Source organism: Harpia harpyja, chromosome 7 (assembly GCF_026419915.1).
Source record: "Harpia harpyja isolate bHarHar1 chromosome 7, bHarHar1 primary haplotype, whole genome shotgun sequence".
Taxonomy (NCBI): domain Eukaryota; kingdom Metazoa; phylum Chordata; class Aves; order Accipitriformes; family Accipitridae; genus Harpia; species Harpia harpyja.
Window position 1 is genome coordinate 44,579,589 of NC_068946.1, and position 22,592 is coordinate 44,602,180.

Sequence of the window (22,592 nt, forward strand, 5' to 3'; positions counted from 1 at the left end):
ATCTCCTTCACTTTCAGAGCTTCTTTTTGTGGTTTGCCAGCTAAAAGCTGTCATTTCCATTAGATCTTAGAACTTAAATTGGCATCTACTGGACGCTATATTCTGCCTGTCCTTTTGCCTTGACATTTCCGCTTATTAATTCCAAATATGTGTGTACATATACATAAACCCTGTTTTATAAGTACCTGTGATCTCAGCTGAAGTGATGTCATTGGTATTCAGCTGGCAGTTTTTGGTGTGCACACAGGAGGTGGGTAATACTTTGGGGAGAACCAAAAGGTAGTGCTAAAGCTGCTTTGCTCATGGTAGTATGGAAGTGTGAGGTGTGTGCTGATGGGTGTATTTGCATGACTGAGGCAAGCTGTAGTGACAAGGAAATGTAAGGGTGTAGTTTCTAAAGTATAGAGTTATTGCATTTGTTTGCTTAATACATTTTAGTAAGTGATGAGCAGTGATGTAATTCAACTAGCATATTTTAAACTATTGAATTTATTTTGAAGGCTTCTGTTTGTTTTATGGAAACTTTGGCATCTACTGTATTGACTGAAATTTGAAGTCTTGATCTTTTAAATGGCTGATAATCTTAGATGCGTATTTTTGCCTTCATCTCAAGTGAATCTAAGTTTCTGGAAAATATACATCTAGAGATTGCCTCTACTCAGAGACACATGATTCCTCTTTCCCAGCTATTGCTTTTTATGGAAGAGGTTTCGGTCTTTCTGCAGAGGTATTGCCTCTGGCACTCTCTGTATGCAGCTCCACTTTCGATGATGCTGTTGTGGCTTTCAGCAGCTTCACAACTATTTCCACTGTTTGAGTTTCTGATACAAAATTACAGCTGGCTGCCACCTTCTTTTCTTTAGGGAAAGTTCTGAAAATGTTCTCTAGAAGTTACAGGTAGTTATCTGTAGATATCTTCAATTGATTGTAATGAGGGACAGGTGTTCATTTGTCTTAAGAGATTCTTCTGTTTCATTTATGTGTTGGTTTCTCAAGCCAACACAAAAGTTTCAAGTAGCTGAATATGTTTGGATTTGCTGGCTACACCTGATAGCAGTTAGAGACAGAACAATGTGCAGTGGTGTTTGAGGTAAACAGGAGTTGAAAGAGAGGTTCATGAAATTTTAAATACTGATGGGGACTTGCAGCAAAAATCTGTGGATCTTGTAACTAGGGAATCAGTTCTTCAGTGTTAGCTAGAAGAGCCCATTGGGAAGAGCATCCTAATACTGGTTTGGTTTTTTTCCTTCCTCTCTGACAACTCTTGAACATACCTTGCATCAATTTCTTTGACTTTTATTCTGCAGTTTATAATAAGAGAATTTGAGAGTTGGAAAAGTTACCATGGTTTATTAGTTCTTTTTTTCTTTCTTTTTTCTCTTAACAACTCAGAACATTCTGGTATATTAAAAAAAGGCAGGGGCCAGCTGTCCCTCCTCAAGTCATGCTGTCTATATCATCTTTCTGGCTGGGGCTTCTGTCCTCTTTTTCCTGGCCAGGCAAATCCTCTGTAGAGAAAGAAATATGTCTTTGTGCCTTGGAAGCAAACCACATCAAATGGAGGATCTGATAGATAGCCCTTTCTGCTTCTTAGTGCCTTTATCTCTTTTCCATGATTCTTCATATTTTAAGAAACAGTGATTTTTTTTTTTTAATTTATTTTTTTTAAGCTGGAAGTTTCCTGCTTCCTAACAGTTTCTCAGTTGAAAGCTTGAGCAATGCTTAAGAGAAGATGAAGCAGAGCTGTTTCAGTTCTCCTCTTTCCAAGACACAAGAATGTAAATTAAACTGAAAATGCAGTTTCTATTTTATATAAACATATATATGTATATGAAAAAAAATTGTCTAAGGATTTTGTACCATACTGCAGTGAAAAGATGCTATAAATAATTTCCCTATGACTTGGTAACACTTTTGTATCTGATAAGTTTTTCTTTACTTTTTCTTGTCATTTTGGTGGAAACCTCAGAAATTATTCCAGACTTTTCTTTTTCTTCCAAGCTGTCTAATCATTTCCTTACACTTTTTACTTGATCAGTAACCTCAGGTTGTTGAGGCTGCAGGTTAGGAAATCTACCCCTTCCCAAGACAGCAGTCAGCAAAGACTTATTTACATTTCTGCATAGGCAATAATTTCTTCTGAAGTTTTCTTTTTTTCAGAAATGGATGTAATAGGTTTATTAATAGATAATATAGGTATATTAAGCATCTATATTAAGATATTAAGCACTGTAAATTATTTGGCGGTGTCAGAAATTGTAGAACAAAATATCTGAGGCTACTGAAGAAATGTCTTTATTCTTCTGTTGATATGTCCAAGAAAAAGAATTTGTTGTACAGCAGTGAATAATCTGCATTATCAAATAGGTCCCGTTCCTGCCAGGTGCCGGGTGCCCTTCATTTCTTTTTGAAGCCAAAAGGGATTCAACATGTTGCAGCTTGGGCCGTGCTGAATACTAATGTCTTGATATCTGGTAGATCGTTAGTATTTATGTGTAAAATGGAAGCAAAATTAGTTTTGACCTTTAGAGCTAAGTCAAAAAGTTAATCCATGTCCATTTCCAATTTGGTGCATTAATTGCTCCCTTTCCTAATTGTGCGTAGGACAATAGTGTCTGTTCATTTCAGAGGTAAATCAAACTGTAGGTGATGCTTTGCATTCATAATTTAGTTGTTTGTTTTACTTACAAGTGAATTCCAAATCACTGAATGTGTCTTCACAGGTTGTGTTTAAAAAAAAATCAGTATTTCTGATTTTTTTTTTTTTTCCTACCCCAAATCAATGCATGCATTCTGCCTAAAACTAGTGGTATGTGATATGCTTTGTGATACACAGAGGACAAAAATAAGTCTATGCATTTTTCAGTTACTCAAGTATTGGTATTCTTGGCAGCTCTGAATAGGGGGAAAAAATGCCAGCGTGAAATTAATAACTGGTTTTGTTTCCATTGTAGCTACACTGTACACATCCTGCATTTTGTTGGGTATATTCCTCAACAGCAGCGTACCAATATTCTTCGAGCTCTTTGTGGAGACAGTCTACCCTGTTCCAGAAGGAATTACCTGCGGAGTTGTCACCTTTTTGAGTAATGTGTTTATGGGAGTGCTTTTGTTTTTTCTCACATTTTACCATACAGGTAAGAAATATAAGCTACTTTGAAAATATAATTCTCCATTAAGACATACCCTTGTCAGTAAAGGGAGGATTTGCACATACAATTTCTGTTAATAATCAAATGTTTGAATCCGCCTATGTAGCAGCAAGGGAGAAGAACTTTAATTGTTCTTTTCTATATGCATGCTAATAAAAATGAAATGCTTTAGTGCAAGATGTATATAGTCATATTCCACTTAGAATTTGCTGTAGCCAGAAACCTTCAAGATACACACTGTTGTCATATTTTTATAAAGGCCTGGGTAATGTGACCACTAATGATGTTTGTATCTGTGGGTGTTCAAAACCACAATAAAACTAAGCCAATCTCATGCTCTGGGGTATAACTTTATTGCCCAGTAAGGGCAAAGAAGAAATGCTCCACTTACGGTCAGCTCCGTTCAGTGGGTTGGACATACCATTGCAGGGGAGAGAGCATCTCTTGATCACTGCTCAAAGATGAAATATTCATTCCTTTAGATAATCCAGTGGCCTAATCAGGCACAACAGTGTTTTGCTTGACATTTTCATCAGCTTCTTCAGACTTTCTCAACTCTGAAGTATTATTTGCTTCCTCATAACTCATAATCCTAATTTTCAACTTGCTATTTACTAGGCTATAACATATATTATTACTTTAAGGTGTAAAATAAGAACCCATCTTGCTTTTTCAAAGGGAAGTGGTCTTTATTAATGGTTTTCAAACGTGCTGATTTTTGGTTTGTATTTTGTTGCTGCAGTAAATGTTTGCTTCATGATGCAAGATTTGTAAAGCAGTGTTTTACTTCTGCTTTGAAAGCATTAGAAGTTGTGAGCTTTTATATATTATCATGAATGCCTGTACTTCTTAATATGGTGTGTTTTATAACCAAGAGGAGACTGACAAATTTCAGAATGAATTGTGCTTGAAATTATGAAGGTTACAGCCTGGAGCAAATTTTCAGTGTGGTTTGTGTGTGTTTCTGCCAGGGAATCACAAGCAGGCTAACAACCCTGTTCCAAATTGTGGTCTGTGAACACAAACTGAGAGAAATGTTTGGGTTTTTGGTTTTCTGGGTTTTTTTGATACTGACATTGAACTGCATCGTTGTAAAATCTGAATTCCATCCCTGCTAGCCTCAGTTGGCGTGATGTTTAGTCTTTACATTTTAAAGAATGCTTTTATGATTCATTGGTGTGAACTTTGTCCACATATACTATTATTTCCAACATTTACAACTGAACTAAAAAGATTATGCAGAATATTCTGAGAATTTTTTCAGCATTTTTCAGAGTAACAATCCAGTGTTTGGAATTACTTAATAATTGAGGATAGGAATACAGTGTCTCACTTCTGACTGAAGGAATTATGATAAAGTAAACTTGTTCCCTTATAAATAGGGTATTTGGGGCCATTTTTTTCTCTAGTATTTCTTTCCCTAGCAGGTATCAGTGCATGCAGGTAAGGATAAACCTGAAAGTAGTATATTCATACAGTTGGAAGATTTTCCCTATTTCTTCAAAGGGAAAAAAAAAATTATAAAGTAATTTGTGCTTAGGACAATCCATTCTCCGTGATGCAGTTTTACAAATGATCAAAAGTACAAGAGCACACGTGATCACTGGGAGGGATCAATGCCAGTGGGTGCTATTGGCTCCTTTGATAAAAAAATCCTTTAGAATGTAGATAACAACGTTAAATATTTGTCTTTCATTTGATTCAAATACATCTTCTAATGGCATTTAAGAAGCTTACAGATAAACCAGAACTCAGTCAAATTCATCTTGTTCCCTCGGTCTTGCTTTTTTAGGCCAAATAATCTTTAGTAGTTTTAATTCGGATTTCTCTCTTTTTCTCTTCATACTCTGATATTGTAAAGGCTGTGAAAGAGCCAAGCCCTGGAAACTTTCCAGTGCACTGAAGATTTTTGGTCCAGCTAGCACGGTGGAGATGTAAACCTTTCTAAAGCTCAGCTTCCCTGCTGGTACTGTGCCCTGAGACCCAAAGGCACAGCCTCTGGATGCGGTTTCCTTTGCCTTTTCTGCAGGGACTTCCAAGTGAAAAACAAAAGCAAATTGACCTGTAGGTTCACACAATCAATGTGTTAGTGTGCATCGGCCATGCTGTCACAAATTCTGGATTACAAAAGACTCGAAGGATTCACAAGTTAAATTTGGTGTTTTAGAATATTTGGGTTAAAGTCTGTTTAATCCAGTTAAGCAAGAGTATTATAAGGAAAATAGTAGCAAAGCGTTTGCCTATTGACTTCTGGCATCATATAACATGGTCTTCTCCAAGCCTACAAAAATTTTACTAAGGATTTAATAAGATTACTGCCTAAACAAATCTGTAAGGGTTTTTGCTGGATGAGGGAGAGTGTTGTTGAAGGTTACTGGCTTTGGAAGGTTGATTTTTTAGGCTTTCTGACTTTTGTCCTTTGCATTGTGTAATATAAATTGTGCTTTTTCTTTTAGCAATATAAATTACAGATTTAAGAAAGTAGTAGTGCTGAAGTCTTGATTTTGATTAACACAGACCTTGAAGGAGAGTTTAGATCCTGTAAAAATAAATAAATAATAATAATAAAGGAAACTTAGGGAAAAAAAGATAAAACACCATCTCCAGTAAAATTAACGTTTCTTCAGTAAATTGACAGATTTAAAAAAAAGGAAATTGTGGTGCACTTCTTTAAAGAAAAGAACTGAGTAAAACTGCTAATTAGTAGTCAAATATCAGACGATAGGATTTCTTGAATGTGGAACACAGGCTTTTAAGAGCAGTACATTATGTGTAACAGCTAAAAAGAGGCTTCTGAGGAGCTGTTTGTGCAACTAGTTTCAAATTGAATTGATTGTGCTACTCAAGTTTCTTCTGAGCAATTGGTTTTCCCTCCTTATACCTTGTAGCAGGTTTGATTCAAAATCAAATCCTGCTGCTTCTTACGCTTTTAATTTGTTTTAGTTTTCAATCCATAGAAATCAAAGAACTAATGAGTAGAGTCTTCAGAAGTGGTTTATTCTCCATTAGCAATGATAGATTTCCTCCCCCCGTTCTCTCCACTGACAGTTTGAATAAGGAGGATTAACATTAGGTGGAGGCATTGGTTTTACATACATATATATATAAAAATATATATATATTTTAATGTATTTTTATATATATATACACATAAGGTGTCCATGGGGAAGTCTCATAGACCATGTTAACCATGTATTGATCGAGAGCTGTCAGGATTTTGTTCAGAACACAGCGATTTCCTTCAAACCCGCCATCAGTGAAAGTTTTGGTCGTTTTAAACACGGAACATGTTTGATAACTCTGAGATTGGGTCTGTTTTCTGCTTTACAGAGTTTTCCTGGTTCAACTGGTGCCTGCCAGGATCATGTCTGCTCAGCCTGCTCCTCATCCTGTGCTTCCGCGAGTCCTACGACAGACTCTATCTCGACGTTGTCGTCTCTGTGTGATAATGCCGGACTGGTGAGGGGTTGGAAGAGACTGGAAGTCAGCTTTTACAGTCTGCACATCTGCCTGGATTTGCACAGCTGAACAGCGGAAGAGCAAAGAAATTACAAGACTTAATCGTGGTTTTATTAGGGTGAGGGACAGTCTGTTCTTACGTTCAAGACCACCTTGATTTGCGATAAACGTGGCACTTGAGTGGTGATAATGATGCTGAAATGCACAAAGATAATATATAGGATGTACAGGTCCTGGTGCCAGAGCTGGGGCTCTCTATTTAAAAGGCTGTTGATGTAGCAGTGAGGTGTACAGTTGCGTGTGTGTGTGTGTGTGTGTGCCGACTCACGGTTATACACACTGGGGTACCAGTAATCTTCAGAGTCTTCTATCAGAATAGAAATAGTGAATAATCTTAACAAAAGATTAAAAAAAAAAGGGAAAAAAAAAATCTTTTTTTAAAGATCTCTCTTTTAAATGGCTAGTCATTTATATAATGAATGTCCATTAAACAGTTAAGCTAAAATGATTTGGTGCTTGTACACTACATTTACATTCTAATAAAGTGATTTCTGATATAAGACACTGGTACCAGGGTTTTTAGCCATACTAAATATCCCAAACAATCCTTGCAGTGTTGTTAGAGGTGTTTGTTATCACCCTGGAGCACATCTAAACGATAGCTTTAGCTGCCACTGAAACCCAACTTGCACCCACAGTCGCCTCTGAAATACCACCATGGTTCTGTATCTCCTGAATATGGAGCATCTGTGGTATCTCAGAAGTTTACTGGAGAGTCACTCTTGGTAAATGTTGCTGTTTTAAAGGCCACCACTGTGTCACCTTTTCATCCCCCATCTCCAGTACTGCCTTTTTTACTGTGAAGACCTGTTCATGCCACTGAATACTGTGGGTGTGGATGTCCGAGTCCCACTAGTTCTCTTCTGATACTCTAAGGTGTGCGTGGTTTTCAGGATTAGTTTATGGCTGAGGGTGACGAAACAATATTGTTTGTTAACCGAAGTCTTTAAAATCACTGTTTTCTAAAAAAAATCTTTCTTGTTGATGAGGCGCCCTGATGGCGAAATGACAATGAGTTTGACAATGAGAAATAACTCATGAGTTTTGGCATAATATGGGAAATATAATGCCAGCTCTTTTTATCAGTACTAACCTGTGGTCGTTCTGGCCCTTACTTGAACATAAATATTAAAGACACTTTGAATAGTTTTTTAACTCAATTTTAAACCTGCTAATAATTTCTTAATTATATTCTTAGATTTCAGTTCAGCATCATTTACAGTGTTTCCATGTGTGTGTTCTGTGCTTTGTGTTAGGGGTGTGTGTTTGTGTGTGTATGTGTGCATATTTATATCTATGTATACACAAATAAAACTTATATATAAATCTTTTATATATAAGTTACATAAGGGTATGTGTTTACATAGGTTTATTTTAAGTAATCGCATCTCTGGATGGTGGTATGCCACTGTTTGTAACTAAACCAGTCACTGCCGTGAATGGAAACGCATAGATACGCTGTCTGCGACATGAATTTTTTTTCAGGGGGTGAATGATTTCCTATTGTAGCAATTTTATCGCAGAGGGTGCATGCGCATGTTGGAGGAAGCTGGTGTGCAGGGTTCTGAGTCCATAGAAGTCTGAATGAAACGCCCTTTGCTCCTGTGCGGGGCTCTTCTCTGCCACCCTGGGGTGACATCGACACTGTAAGCTCACTCAGATAAGACCTGAACTGAGCGCTACCTTTCAGACACGGATCCGTTCATTCTGTCTGCTCTTTTTTTGCAGAGAGAATATACCACTAATACGTTTAACTCAGGAGTGTATCTGTGCAGTAAAATAAAACAAGCTGTTCCCTGCTTTTATGTTTTCAGAGCAATGGATGTATTTACTGTAGTAACAGAAAATTGACTTAGCTTATTGCCTATATCAGCTACTAAATGATCTTTTCTGTCTTGAAGCAGGGTCTTTATAGGAATGGAACTAACCTACATTGGGATAACTAAATCAATCTAACCAGAACTTTCAGATCTACTGGCATCATCCTCTTACCGTTTTTCAGATGAATGGTATTAACTGTCCAAGTTTTTTTTACTATGTTTTAGTGCCTGGAATAGTTGCTGTATCCAGTAGCTGCTGCTACCTATTGTCTTCTGAAACCAAGGATCGCTTGCCAAGAGTCTGATTGGAGTTGCATTGTCATGGCAGAACTGCAAGCTCGGATGACTCTTCAGAGCTCTGCTTCTGCAATTTACTGTAGCTATATTAAGATTAAAATTGTACAGCTCAGGCACTGTCCCGAGTGACAGAGATTTCTAATCCTTTCACTGTCCTGACTATTTTAAGATGGAGAAGCACTTCAGGCAGTGTTCAGACTATAACCTATTTTGCCTCTGTTCCAGAAAGCATTGAACAATTCAAAATATTTGTCAGTGCTGCCAGATGCAAACTCTCAGTACAGTCAGGGCAGAAGAGCGAACATCTTGTTTTACACCCTGTTGATAGTTCTTCTGAGTCAGTATGAATTGCTCACTGCTCTCCTGAACTTTGATGCTTTGGTAGAAGTTTCTGTGTGGTGGGTTGACCCTGGCTGGATGCCAGGTGCCCACCAAAGCCGCTCTATCGCTCCCCTCCTCAGCTGGACAGGGGAGAGAAAATATAACGAAACGCTCATGGGTCGATATAAGGGCAGGGAGAGATCACTCAGCAATTACTGTCATGGGCAAAACAGACTTGACTTGGGGAAATTAGTTTAATTTATTACCAAACAAATCAGAGTAGGATAATGAGAAATGAAACCAAATCTTAAAAATACTTTCCCACCACCTCTCCCTCTTCCCAGTCACAGCTTCACTCCCGAATTCTCTACCTCCTCCCCCCACAGCGGCACAGAGGGATGGGGAATGGGGGTTGCGGTCAGTTCATCACACATTGTCTCTGCCGCTCCTTCCTCCTCAGGGGCAGGACTCCTCACTCTTCCCCTGCTCCAGCATGGGGTCTCACACGGGAGACAGTTTTCCACAAACTTCTCCAATATGAGTCCTTCCCACAAGCTGCAGTTCTTCACAAACTGCTCCAGCGTGGGTCCCTTCCACGGGCTGCAGTCCTTCAGGCACAGACTGCTCCAGCCTGGGTCCCCTGCAGGGTCACAAGTCCTGCCAGAAAACCTGCTCCAGCGTGGGCTCCTCTCTCCATGGGTCCACAGGTCCTGCCAGGAGCCTGCTCCAGCGTGGGCTTCCCACAGGGTCACAGTCTCCTTCGGGCATCTACCTGCTCCAGCGTGGGGTCCTCCATGGGCTGCAGGTGGATATCTACTCCACCATGGACCTCCATGGGCTGCAGGGGGACAGCCCGCCTCACCATGGTCTTCACCACAGGCTGCAGGGGAATCTCTGCTCTGGCGCCTGGAGCACCTCCTCCCCTTCCTTCTTCACTGACCTGGGGGTCTGCAGGGTTGTTTCTCTTACATGTTCTCTCTCCTCTCTCCAGCTGCAGTGTTTTGTTGCACAGCAACTTTTTCACCTTCTTAAATCTGTTATCCCAGAGTCACTACCACCATCGCTGATGGGCTCAGCCTTGGCCAGCGGCGGGTCCGTCTTGGAGCTGGCTGGCATTGGCTCTGTCGGATGTGGAGGAAGCTTCTAGCAGCTTCTCACAGAAGCCACCCCTGTAGCCTCCCTGCTACCAAAACCTTGCCATGCAAACTCAATACACTGTGTCTGTCTTGGGCACTGTAGTGTGTGGTCTTAATTGCAGCCCTCGATGCCTCTGCACCAAAATAGAGACATTGTCCAGAGCTGAGCGGCATGGCAGTGCTCTGCTGGAGACCTGTGCTGAGGTTGCAGGCACCGTGCTGCAGTCAAGGCTCAACCAGAGTTCCCAGCAAGTCTGACGGAAATCTGCCTGAGTGAAAACCAAAGGATTGCTCCCAAATTACTTGAAGTTGTGCAGGACGCTGTTGCATTCCACACACACAGTGTTCAGGCTTTAGGATCTTATTAGATTAGCAAGTCTGGCTCAGGATGGACATGAGGATTGCAAATATGCTTGCTGAGATCTCTGAAAAATATTTCATCCCCATCTGTGACCAGCAGCAGCATCTTTCTGTGGAGGAGCAGTCCATTTCCTGTCAGTAACCCAACTCGACCCTTGGGAATATTTTTTGAGAAGGGTTATCACTAGGTCCACCCTTGTTTGGATTTACGAAGGGTCCGAGCTGTCAGGACTCTGCACTTTATTAGAAGTTAGAATTTGAGACCGCAGGGAGAGCCCTAAGCAGTGCTGATACAATCAGCAGTAGAGCAGAGTAGGCTCAAACCAGTTAATATTTCATATTAACTAGTAAAAGTTCTAAGTCCCTCTAACTTTTGAGTCAGTAACAACAGGGTTTTTTATCTAAATGAGGCATTACCTTGCACTGCCGCAGAGCAGCTGACCTTGGCTGCTGCTTGGCCTGTGACTTGCCGGCGGAGGAAGGTGCCCTGGGAAGTCGCACTATTTGCTTCTCTTCGTGGCCTGTAAGTTCACAGCCCTGAAGAACGTTCCTTCCCAGCAGTGCAGAGCCCCGTAACATACAAGTATTTGTGCTGGGGTTTATATTGAAAATGCTAGGAAGGATGCTCTGTAGCGACCACTCTCTCTTAATAGTTCTTAGTATGGGCCGCTCCTCAGGTTTGTGCTTGGCTTGGTAACAACTCTCAGTTCAGCTTCCAGTGCTGCTGGCATTTCTTCTTGTGAGCTGCGGAGCTGCGCTAGCTTTCATGCTGCTAATGAGGAAGCTCAGGGTTAGTAGACGTAGGCTCCACTTACGGCACTGTTTACTGTTTCTTGTCACTGCTGTTACCCATTAATTTCCTTTTGATTCCTTCGCCTTCCCGCGTGGCCACCTGCTCCCCTGAGCTGGAGGTATGGAGAAGAGCTTCTATGCTCCCAAGCCAATTTTAGAGGGATGGGTTGGCCGACTGTGTACTTAATATGCATAAAAATAGTGATTTTTAGAAAATCATGCAAGCTGAAAGAAAGTGCAGACCCAAAGGATTTTATACATATGTGAGAAGATAGTCTGTTATGAGCAGACTATAATTTGCCTGAAACTTATAATTTTAGCTCCCACACCTAGAGAGGCCAAGCTGATAGGCACCATGCCTGTTAGGTATTCAGGTTCACAGCATCACGGAGTTATTCCCAACCATCTGACAGAGCTGAAATGAATGGGAGTGGGACGTCTTTAATCTTGGAGGGGGTTGGAAAACCCCAGGCTGCGTCAGTGTTTGCACTGGTAACCCGGGGGAGCGCCATGCTGATGGACTGAGTAAGGGGAGGGGGGATTTCCAGAGGGCATTTCAACACTGAAATACTGCGTTGAGTTGATTGAATCCATATAAAATTTGAAATTTTGTGGTGACAGGGTTGTTAATGCCTGGCTTGTTCTACAGTAAACTTAGCAAGTGGCTGCGTAGCCTTACACTGCAATATAAACAAGCTTAATTGATTGATGTGCATATATTGGCTGTTACTGGAAATTGAAGTGCTATTTAATTGTGAGGATTGACTGAAATATGAATGGGAATTACACAGTTTGCACAGTGGATATAACTGTCCTGTAATACTATGACAGGAGGGTTTTAATTGTTCGTTTTCATTTCTTCTATTGAGTCACTTGCAAATATTTAATAAGTATCTATGACAAAGACGTTTTTATGTTTCATTAGTTTTGAGGGGTTTTCTGTTAGACTAAGTATGGATTGTTGTAATAACTTGCCAAGACAACTGCTACACTGGTATGAAAGCGTACATGAATATTTGGTATCGATTTCGTATTTGATGTTGGTGCCGTCATTCTCGGTGTTCAAGTGCCAGGCTTGGGGAGCAGGGATGTGGTGTGTGCGAGGAGGCAGCAGTGCTCGTGGATGCACAGTCGTGCAAGGGTAGATGCTGACCCTGCCAAAATGAACAAGAACTTCATCATCTTCTGTGGGCTCCAGCATCAGGGCTGGGAGGAGAAGGGGGGCATGTGGAGGGAGAAAAGCCGCCTCCTGGCTGCTGCCTCCCTTCCGACCGAGACAGCCTCCAGGCTTACTGCTTCACATGTGAGAGATCATAAGTATCAGCACAGGCTTCATTCATTTCCCTGCAGCCATGACTGCTGCGAGGTGGGTTGTAGGTGGCACAGGAATGTCTGCCTGCCTTCCTCCAGGACTGTCATTTCAGACGGCAGAGGAGAATTGCTGCAGAGCAGGTGGCAGCCCCACTAAAGTCAGAAGATGATGTCAATCTGCTTATAATTTTTGCAGTTTGTGTTTCAAGACAGATGAAACTAATAAATAGAGGAAGAAATGTAACTCTGTCCAAAGTTTTGACAAGCAAAAGCAAATATTTGCACAGATGTGCTGGCTCCTGCCTTTTACTTGGGATCACAATGTGTTTGGAGCAATTCATGCCCACCCGGAGCGTGGACCCGGTCCCACAGCCCCAGCACTCCTCCTGCTGCTGCTCAGCCCCCAGCAGCAATGCGGGAAGCTTCGTGCCTGGGCTGGGGAGGGCAGAGGGGGAGAGGGGAAGCACTGCACTGCAGCCAGGATGCCCAGAAGGTGCAATGTTGGTGGGTGCCTGGGTTATTTGCACAGAAGGGATGTCTTCTGCAGCCCAATTTTAGCAGGGTCTCATTTTTTACTTCCTCAAGAAGGAGGTTCTGACCTTCGTTTTATGTTTGTGATGTGATTTGTTCTACAGGAACAGCTATGGCTGTGGCACATGGCATAGAGGCGCTGGTTTTCCAAGGTGTGGCAGAGAATGCAGGTGGGACTTTCTCCCTGCAATAACAGCTTTTCCTTCCACGGTCTCTCTCCCCACTGGCTTCCCCCGTGGGATTTCTCTGTTTGTTTTATCTGGACAGACTCATTGCACTCGCTTTGTATCGCTACATGAAGAAAATACCATGAGCAAGCCACTTTTTTTCTTTGTGGGGAGCTTTTCCCTTTAGGCTCAGGCCACTTCTCCAACCTTAGCCCACCTGCTTGTAAAAGCTAAAAAACCCCAACCCCATGTTTTTCTTTGCAGAGGGGATGTGCAGGTTTGTGTAACGCTGGGATGGGTAGCGAGAGCCTGGGTGCTGCGCTTGCTCGGTCACAGAGCTGCTCGGGGGCTTGGGGAAGGGATGCTTGTGTGTGGGGTGCCTTGGTCCCCCAACCTGTAAAAGGAGAGGGGGATGCCCCATGTCCCTCCCCAGGCAGGGACACACAGCGGTCAGGGCTGGGAAGTGCTTTGGGATCCTGTGAGGGACGGGGGCTGGAGCAGGGCGTGGGAAATACCCTGTTTAATGGGCTGCGTGTCCTCAGCCTTGAGACTTCCGTGGGGAGTGCAGACCCTGGTTTTCTCTGCCTGGTCCGCATAATCTGTCAGGCATGGACAGTATGTACTCCATGGATAGAAAACCCCTCTGGCAGGACAGGCTGCATTAACATACCGGTGGGAAATAGTTATGTTTAGGGAAGGGATGCTCAGAGAGCCAGTCTGCCTGGAGCGGTCAGGGGCTGCTGTGCCCCTGGGCTGTAACTGGCTCTCTCTGGACGCCCTGGATGTGCAGTCAAAGCCACAAGAAAACAAGAGTTGGTTCCCTCGCCCTGGCCCCTGCCTGTACCTCTCCTGCCTGCATCTCTTCTGCCTGCCCCAGCCTTTCTGCTGGCACCCATCACCTGGGCTGAGCAAGGCTGGCAGAGCCGCAGGGCGTCCCCATGGGCGGCCGGCCACCAGCTGCTGCTCCCCCCCCAGGACAATGATGTATTTTCCAGATATATTTATTTTCTCTGCCTATGATCTTTGCTAGATTAAAACCTCTTTTTCCTCTACCAAGTTTAATGTCTTCCACTGTCCATTTTAGAAACAAGTGCTTGATAAGGTGGAAAAAACAGCTTTTAATTATGTGACACACCTAACAGTTGGGTTTTTTGAACTGCATGAACATATGGAGAAGGAAGAGGGTTTTACATGTTGGAGAGCATCTTTGTAAACTATCCTCGACCTGTAAGACTGTTCAATTTTACTGGAGTTTGTATGCATTTTACTTTTGTAATTTTTTAAATGATTTGATAAATTTTTATTTTAGGGCAAATTCTACTTTTTGTATGCGATATTCCAATGTGATGTACTTTTATTTTTAAGAAAATAATGTTGAAACCACTATATACTTGTCAACGTAACACATCCACTGTGTCATTTCTTTTTAAAACTGGAATCTGACCATGAAGTGCGTGTTACTTTACGTACTGGTTGTTGCACATTAAAGAGGTTTACTCAGATGTGCTGCCATCACTGTTCATTAATTCCAAGAAAATACAAGGGAATAGTTTATTTCTGCTATAATATCACTGAAAACTACTGCAGATACTGCTACGAAATGGGAGTTGCTTAGTCTAAATGAATGTAGCTTCATCCAACACCCAACCCAGTCAACAGAAAGATTTCCATCGCTTTCAGTGGGGTTTTAGGGTGGGGGTCTGGCACTGCTGTTGGGCTGAGGGTCCCCACGGGCCGAGGGATGCAGGGGGTGGGCTGGGGCAGCGGGGTCCCCAGGAAGCAGGGGACGGAGGGAGGGGGAGGCGCTGGCGGCGGTGGCAGCCCCCGCTGCCCCACCACGCTGTCCCAACTCTGATTTCACACCCTGACTCACCCAGGCTCACAGCTCAGGACGCTGCAAGCTGGTTGATTTTGCTGGTTCCCACTGTTAATGTCTCTGTTCGGGCTTTTGGAAAGGAGACCCTTTGTAATAACCTTCCTTGTGTTTATTCTGCTCTTAATTGAAACGGCCCCAACCCAGGATCTCTTGATCCATGTTTATTTTCTAGGACCAGCTCTTCAGTAACGCCCTGACTACTTACCAGGGCAAGTTTAAAATAGCCTCACATCCTATTAGTGCTGGGAAGAAATCTGTCAACTCTTGTATCGTGGAATATCTGGGCCCCACTATTCTTAGCAACAGTCTCTTTCCAGGCTATATATGGGAGCTTAAGCCTCCTCTAATGATACAGTTCCCGGTTGTATTTATCTTTGCAGTGTTACGGAAATCTCCGTCCTTGGGGGGATGAGAGCTGACCCGTCCCCCATCTCAGATCTCTGGTCCATCTCAGATCCCTGCCATAGTTTTCTGTGTTAGTGAACCCTCTATACTCATCCTTTCTCAAAGAGATTTTTTTTTAACCTGGTTTCTGTTTTATTTTTGCTGTTATTGAAATCTGCTGTCTCTCTGGCGTATAAATGACGTTTATTCTCTCTTTCCTGATGGCACATCCTTGCTGGGTGCTCGCTGGTGGCTTCCTCTCCGACCACAGTGGAGTTGCACATGGGCAGACGGGCCCTGTGGGAGCACCTGGGCTGGGAGCTGGGCTGGGTGCGGGCACTCAGTGTTGTGTCCAGATGTGCCCAGATGTGGGGGAGCCACTCGCAGATACCTCGTGTCTCTTGGCTGTGGGACCAGCAGAGGTGGGGGGAAAAGTCAGGGCCACTTGTCGATACCAGGTATGGGTGTTTTGGCATCTCTGGGCTGCAGCCCAGCGCTGGGGGAGGCTGACTTTGGGGAAGAGCAGCAGCAGCACCCAAATGCAGGTGGGCCTGCCTTTATTCTCCTGCTAGGGGTTGCAAGGGCTGAGCAGCCGTGGTGCTCTACCTGCTTCAGGAGCACAGTTTGGGCTGCAGCTGGGGAGTTCTGTCAGGAACCAAGGCATTAGCCCTTACCTGACACATGCCACTAACGTTACTCTGCACCCACCGCCATATGAACACAAACTTGCAACCAGGAATTTTTTTTTTTTTTGCTACAGCTTGGGCTTGAGCAGGCAGAGGGGAAGCCCCAGAGCGTGCACCATGCCAGGACTCCTCATGCAAGCTGCCAGGAGCAGCATGCTCTCCTCTCCTGGTGCGGGCCAGTCACCCAGTGAAGTCATCCTTGGATAAGGGCTGCAAAAACCACCTTAACTCTTTGGGAGCCAAATGAGCATGGGAGCACGGCCCCATGGTGGTGGTGCAGTCCCGGCTCATCCCGGACTCTCAGCAGGAGGCTTTGCAGCAGGTCCCGTGGCCGCAGCGAGGTTTCTTTTGGGGAGCTTTCTGCTTTGCTCCATATCTGCAGGCAGGTCCTGGGGCTGGAGGGACTCTGCTGGTGGCACCAGGATGGGCTGGACCACTTCCCTGGGGGCTACAAGGGCTGTGCTGTAAGTGTATCCCTCTGTCCGTCCATCTGTCCGCCTGGCCCTAGACATACAGCCATGATAAGTACCTGGGTCAGGCACTAAAATGCCGTGGGCAGGGGATGCAAGCCTCCCATGGGCAGCACATCGGGAAACACCGCCTTGGTGGGACCCCGGTGAGTGGGGCTCGGGCGAGCGCAGGCGGAGGAATGCTGGCAGCCGACGAACTGACCCCGCCGTGTTCTGAACCTCAAACTCTCCTCAAGGCTCTCCTAAACCTGCCTTTGATTGCAGAACCGAGGGTTGGGATTATGGATGTAGCTTTGTGGTTGAGTTTTGGTGCTGAAAGAGCATCTCTGGTGGGCAAAGGGAAGGGCAGCTCTGAAGGGTTTGTGGTGAGCGGATGAGCAGTAGAAGCGTGAACTAAAACAGCACAACCTCATACAGAAATGACTTCAACTGCGAGTGAAATGCAGAAAAGAACCTTTTGAGAGAGATTTTCAGAATAGGTCTTAGCCTTTGCTAAAGCATCGCAGCTCGTCCTACCTTGTACGCCTACATGGTACTTAAAGATGATTTTATCTTGGCTGGGTTGGGACTGTGCGTCTCTGGGCTGGCGTGCAGAAGTGATGCTTGGAGCATGAGTCCGCACCTATTAGCTCCAGACCCTCCTTGGCTGTGACAGCACCTGGCATGGTGGGGACTGCCAGGGACCAAGCTGCTGCCCAGGGTGGGCGGCCTCTGCCAGGCAGCGAGGTTTGTCTCTTCCAGCGTCAGAGGAGCGATGGATCAGCAGAAGACAGCAGTAATTGCCTGGAGGCTTTCAGGCAGAAAGCAAGGCTCTCGCTCGTGGACAGGCTGATGTAAGTCAGCATGTAAATTGGGTACAACATAAAAATAATTTCAGCCGAGCTCCTATGAACAAAAAAATGTTGTTGCTAAGAAATGTGAAAACAGAAAACAATAATGTGGCTCCTGCCAGGGTAATAAAGGTGTATCAGTGTTATGCCTGCTCTCTTGTACAGATCGCTTGCTTGTGACAGTAAATTAAGTACTGCAAAAATGGGTACAGTTTTCTCTGTGGCCATTGATGCTTCACATCATGGAAATATCAAATGTTTCTGATGGCTGTTCATTACCCTGCGCTTGAGAGGGGAGCAATCCATTGCTGGCTCCATTATTTCCACGACAGCAAGGAAATGACTATGGGAGGTTTAAAAATGAAAGAATACGGCAAGGTTAGATGTACTGAACCTCAACAGCCTGTTGCTGTTCACTATGGTCAATGCTAACCCCGGGTCTGGGAGACACCACACTGTCTCCAGAGTGATGGAAAACCAGGACTACTTTTTGCTTCCAGCTAATTGCTGGTTCATAAACTGTGAAGTTTGACCTTGAAAATCTCCAGAAAACTTACTTTGAAGCGTGACGGTGGTACGGCACAGCTCCTCAGTGAGGAGACACCTCTGCCCTGCAGCCAGAAAGAGCTTTAAGTGTTTACTGAGTACCAGTTCTGCTTCAGCTGGTGCAAGGAACCGACGAGTTGCATCTTCCATGTTCTGTACAGATACACACCATGGAGTTGATGGGTGGATGTGGCTGGTGTACAGCATGCAAACGTTTCCTTCTGGTCTTTATAGTTTTAAAATGAGAGCAAGCTAATCTTACATGTGCTTGAGTTGCTGCCATGAGGTGGTCAATGTAGGGTCAGTCACAACAAAAAAAAGGGTGATAGAAACCTGCCCTACAAGCACACCAAGGCAAAGCAGGAAAAGATGAGAGTCTACCCAGCTGCTGTCAGCCCCCCACGAGCCAGCTTCACATTTTTATCTCAACAGACAAAATTACCTTAGCCTGATACAGTCCTTTCTCCAGAGGAAAAGGGTTTGGTTTGGGGAAATCATAAGCAGATTGAAGGGTTGAAATCTGACCAAAGACGGACTGTCTGTGCAGGGTGTCCTGGGAAATGGGTTGATGTTTTACCCTACTAGCCTGATTTTCTCCATTTCTGACGATGTAGGGAATTTATTGTCTGTCCTTACCTCACATGCCGGGAGGGGCAGGGGGGGGTGTGTGTGGTGGGGTTGTGTTGGGTTTTTCCTTTTGGAAGCAGGCTTGGGCAGCACTGAGCTCTGCCGCCCTCTCGATTAATTTGAACCTCAGCTTTTTTAAACAGAAAGTGCAATGACAATGCCACAAGTGGCTTTTTATGAATGAACAAAATAAACCATGTCAAAATGCATTTCAACTGTTAGCAAAGCAGCATTTTTAATGAATCTCCAAAGCTTTTGGTAATTGAGCTTTGTGTTTGAGAGCATGTGGTCTCTCGGCTGTACGCTCGAGGGGAAAAAACACATGAGACATCACAGGAAGCGATGCTTTTGTGGGAGAGTGTTGAGTCTCATGCACATTGAGGAGGTGCTTGCTCTGTGCTGAGCTCCGTGCCGTGGTGGCTGCACTGAGCTGATTTCAGCTGACTCAGGGACTGTCCCTGAGCTTGGGGACTGTCCCCGTGCCCTGCCACAGCAGCACAGCCACATGTGCTTTTACAGCTGACCAAAATGCCTGCATGGGCAGAGGGAAATGCAGGAGTCGGAGCCAGGGCTTGTGATCATGTCATGATGGGGGACTGGGGGTGCTGGAGGGGCTGGGGGGACCACTGGTGGGGATGCTGGGCACTAGTAGGGGTGCTGGGCATGGTAGTAGGAGACCCACTTGGGGCTTTTTTTCATTGCCACAGCCTGGCTGCTTTCCGAGGAGTGTGTCTGCAGGATGTTCTGCCTGGCCACTGCTCCCAGCAGCGTATGAGGATCACATATGAAAGAGTCGAAAGCCTTGCTAAAAATCAGGCTGCAGGATATTTCTTACTTCTGCACTATCTGCAGGACGTGGTGCCTGTTCAGAGGAGGAAATTAACTTGGTCTGACACGACTTGCTCTTGATAATGCCCTGGTGCCAATACGCACCTGCTCAGCCACTCTGCAGTGGTTATCGCTCGTTCATCCAAGTCCTCGCTCTGGCGTTGTCGTGGTTTCAGCCCAGCCAGCAACAAAGCACCACGAAGCCGCTCACTCATTCCTCCCCCCCAGTGGGATGGGGAGGTGAAAATATAGAAAAGCTTGTGGGTCGAGACAAGGACAGGGAGGGATCACTCACCACTTATGGTTAGGGGCCAAAACCAGGCTCAACTTGGGGAAGAAACAAAATCAATTTAATTTACTGCCCATCAAATCAAAACAGGATAATGAGAATTAAAACCACATCTTAAAACACTTATCCCCCCGCCCCTCCCTCCTTATCGGGCTCAACTCCACTCCCGGTTTTCTCTACCTCCTCCCCCCGGCAGCACAGGGGGACGGGGAATGGGGGTTGCGGTCAGTTCGTCACATCTGCTGCTCCTTCCTCCTCAGGGGGAGGACACCTCACTCTTCCTCTGTTCAGCGTGGGGTCCCTCCCACGGGACACAGTCCTTCACAAACTTCTCCGGCATGGGTCCTTTCAGTGGGCTGCAGTCCTTCAGGCACAGCCTGCTCCTGCGCAGGCTTTCCCATGGAGTCACGGCCATCTTGGGGGGCATCCCCCTGCTCCGGCGTGGGCTCCTCTCTCCCCGGGCTGCAGGTGGGCATCTGCTCCCCTGCTCCCCTCCATGGGCTGGGGGGGAACAGCCTGCCATCTCACCACGGGCTGCGGGGGCATCCCCTCCTCCCCCGCCTCCTCCTCCCCCTCCTTCCTCACTGACCTCTGTATCTGCACAGGAGTTTCTCTCACATCCCACTCCCCTCCCCGCTGTAGGTTCCCCTTCTTAAATCCATTCTCCCAGAGGCGCTACCACCGTCACTGATGGGCTCGGCCTTGGCCAAAGGTGGGTCTGACTTGGAGCCGGGGAAGCTTCCGGCAGCTTCTCACAGGTGCCGTCCCTGTGGCCCCCTCCTCCGCTACCAAAACCCCACCACACAAACCCAAAAGAGGCATTTTCACAAGCACTGACGTTAATGCTGAGTGTTGGCTGTGCCCTTGCCCAGGCAAGTGCTCCACCAGCCATGGATGTTTCCAGCCCTTGATGGAGAAGAAAGCACCAGCAAAAGGGCTTCATACAGAGGTACAGGGCTAGGATAGGTTTGTCACTGCAACATCTGGCTCGGGGTATCCCTAAAGCATTTATTGCAGAGAGCTGGGAGGAAACATGTAGACACTGTCCCACACAACATCCTTGTCTCTAAATTGGAGAGACATGGATTTGACGGACGGACCACTCGGTGGATAAGGAATCAGCTGGATGGTCGCACTTGAAGAGTTGTGGTCAACAGCTCAATGTCAACCAGTGACGAGTGGCATTCCTCAGGGGCCAATATTGGTACCAGCGCTGTTTAACATCTTTGTTGGTGACATGGACAGTGGGATTGAGTGCACCCTCAGCAAGCCGGCCGATGACACCAAGCTGTGTGGTGCGGTTGACACGCTGGAGGGAAGGGATGCCATCCAGAGGGACCTTGACAGGCTTGACAGGTGGGCCTGTGCAAACCTCATGAAGTTCAACAAGGCCAAGTGCAAGGTCCTGCACATGGGTCAGGGCAATCCCAAGCACAAATACAGGGTGGGCGATGAGTGGATTGAGAGCAGCCCTGTGGAGAAGGACTTGGGGTATTAGTGGATGAAAAACTGAATATGAGCCAGCAATGTGCGCTCGCAGCCCAGAAAGCCAATTGCACTCTGGGCTGCATCAAAAGAATCATGGCCAGCAGGTTGAGGCAGGTGATTCTCCCCCTCTACTCTGCTCTCGTGAGACCCCACCTGGAGTACTGCCTTCAGCTCTGGGGCCCCCAACATAAGAAAGACATGGACCTGCTCGAGTGAGTCCAGAGAAGGGCCATGAAGATGATCAGAGGGCTGGAGCACCTCCCCTATGAGGACAGGCTGGGAGAGTTGAGGTTGTTTAGCCTGGAGAAGAGAAGGCTCTGGAGAGACCTTAGAGCAGCCTTCCAGTACTGAAAGGGGGCCTACAGGAAAGACAGGGAGGGACTCTTTAACAGGGAGTGTAGTGATGGGATGAGGGTAATGGTTTTAAACTGAAAGAGGGTAGATTTAGATTAGATATGAGGAAAAAAATCTTCACTGTGAGGGTGGTGAGGCACTGGAAGAGGTTGCCCGGAGAGGCTGTGGATGCCCCATCCCTGGAAGTGTTCGGTGCCAGGTTGGATGGGGCTTTGAGCAACCTGGTCTAGTGGAAGGTGTCCCTGCCCATGGCAGGGAGTTGGAAGTAGGTGATCTTTAACGTTCCTTCCAACCCAAACCATTCTATGATTTTATGGTTCTATGAATCACGAGGAACCTTCTGCTTGTTCCTTTTCCTCCATTTCTTATACTCACCCCCTGCCCCGAGCGCTGCCGAAGGCAGGTTGAGGGGGCCGTGGTGCTGCAGCAGTCGCTGCGGTCCCCACAGAAAGCCCCGCACCCTGGCCCAGGGCCCTGCGTTTGCCTGCGCTGCTGCGGGTGCTCCCCAGCAAATCCCATGGGCAGCAGGTGCTCCTCGGCAGCCCACCACCAGCAGCGCAGCCCTGAGGTTCTGGCTTAATAAAAAGCCGATGGGGAACCTGCAAGGTAACAAAGTTTTCGCTGTTCACTACACACAGTTAAGAATTAAAGAGGAAAAAGGGTACAGTTGGGATGTGTAGTGAAGGTGAGAGAACAAAATGCATTGGGGCTACAAGTGAAACTGTTATGTTAATGAATCAAATTAGCAACTAGAAAAAAATATTGTGGTAGATTTTAAGGAAATTGGAAATAGGTTCCAACGTGATAA

The 22,592-nt window shown here is 45.4% G+C and overlaps 1 protein-coding gene across 1 annotated transcript in view; it reads left to right on the forward strand.

The window, feature by feature from the left end:
• Positions 1–14,908, forward strand: part of SLC49A4 (solute carrier family 49 member 4) — a 71,979-nt gene extending 57,071 nt beyond the window's left edge. Inside the window, exons 8-9 of the mRNA XM_052793292.1 lie at positions 2,955–3,137; positions 6,483–14,908. Of these exons, the coding sequence (XP_052649252.1) occupies positions 2,955–3,137; positions 6,483–6,598 (299 nt within the window). The 3' untranslated portion in view covers positions 6,599–14,908. The remainder of the gene's footprint in view (positions 1–2,954; positions 3,138–6,482) is intronic.
• The last annotated feature ends 7,684 nt before the right edge of the window (positions 14,909–22,592 follow it).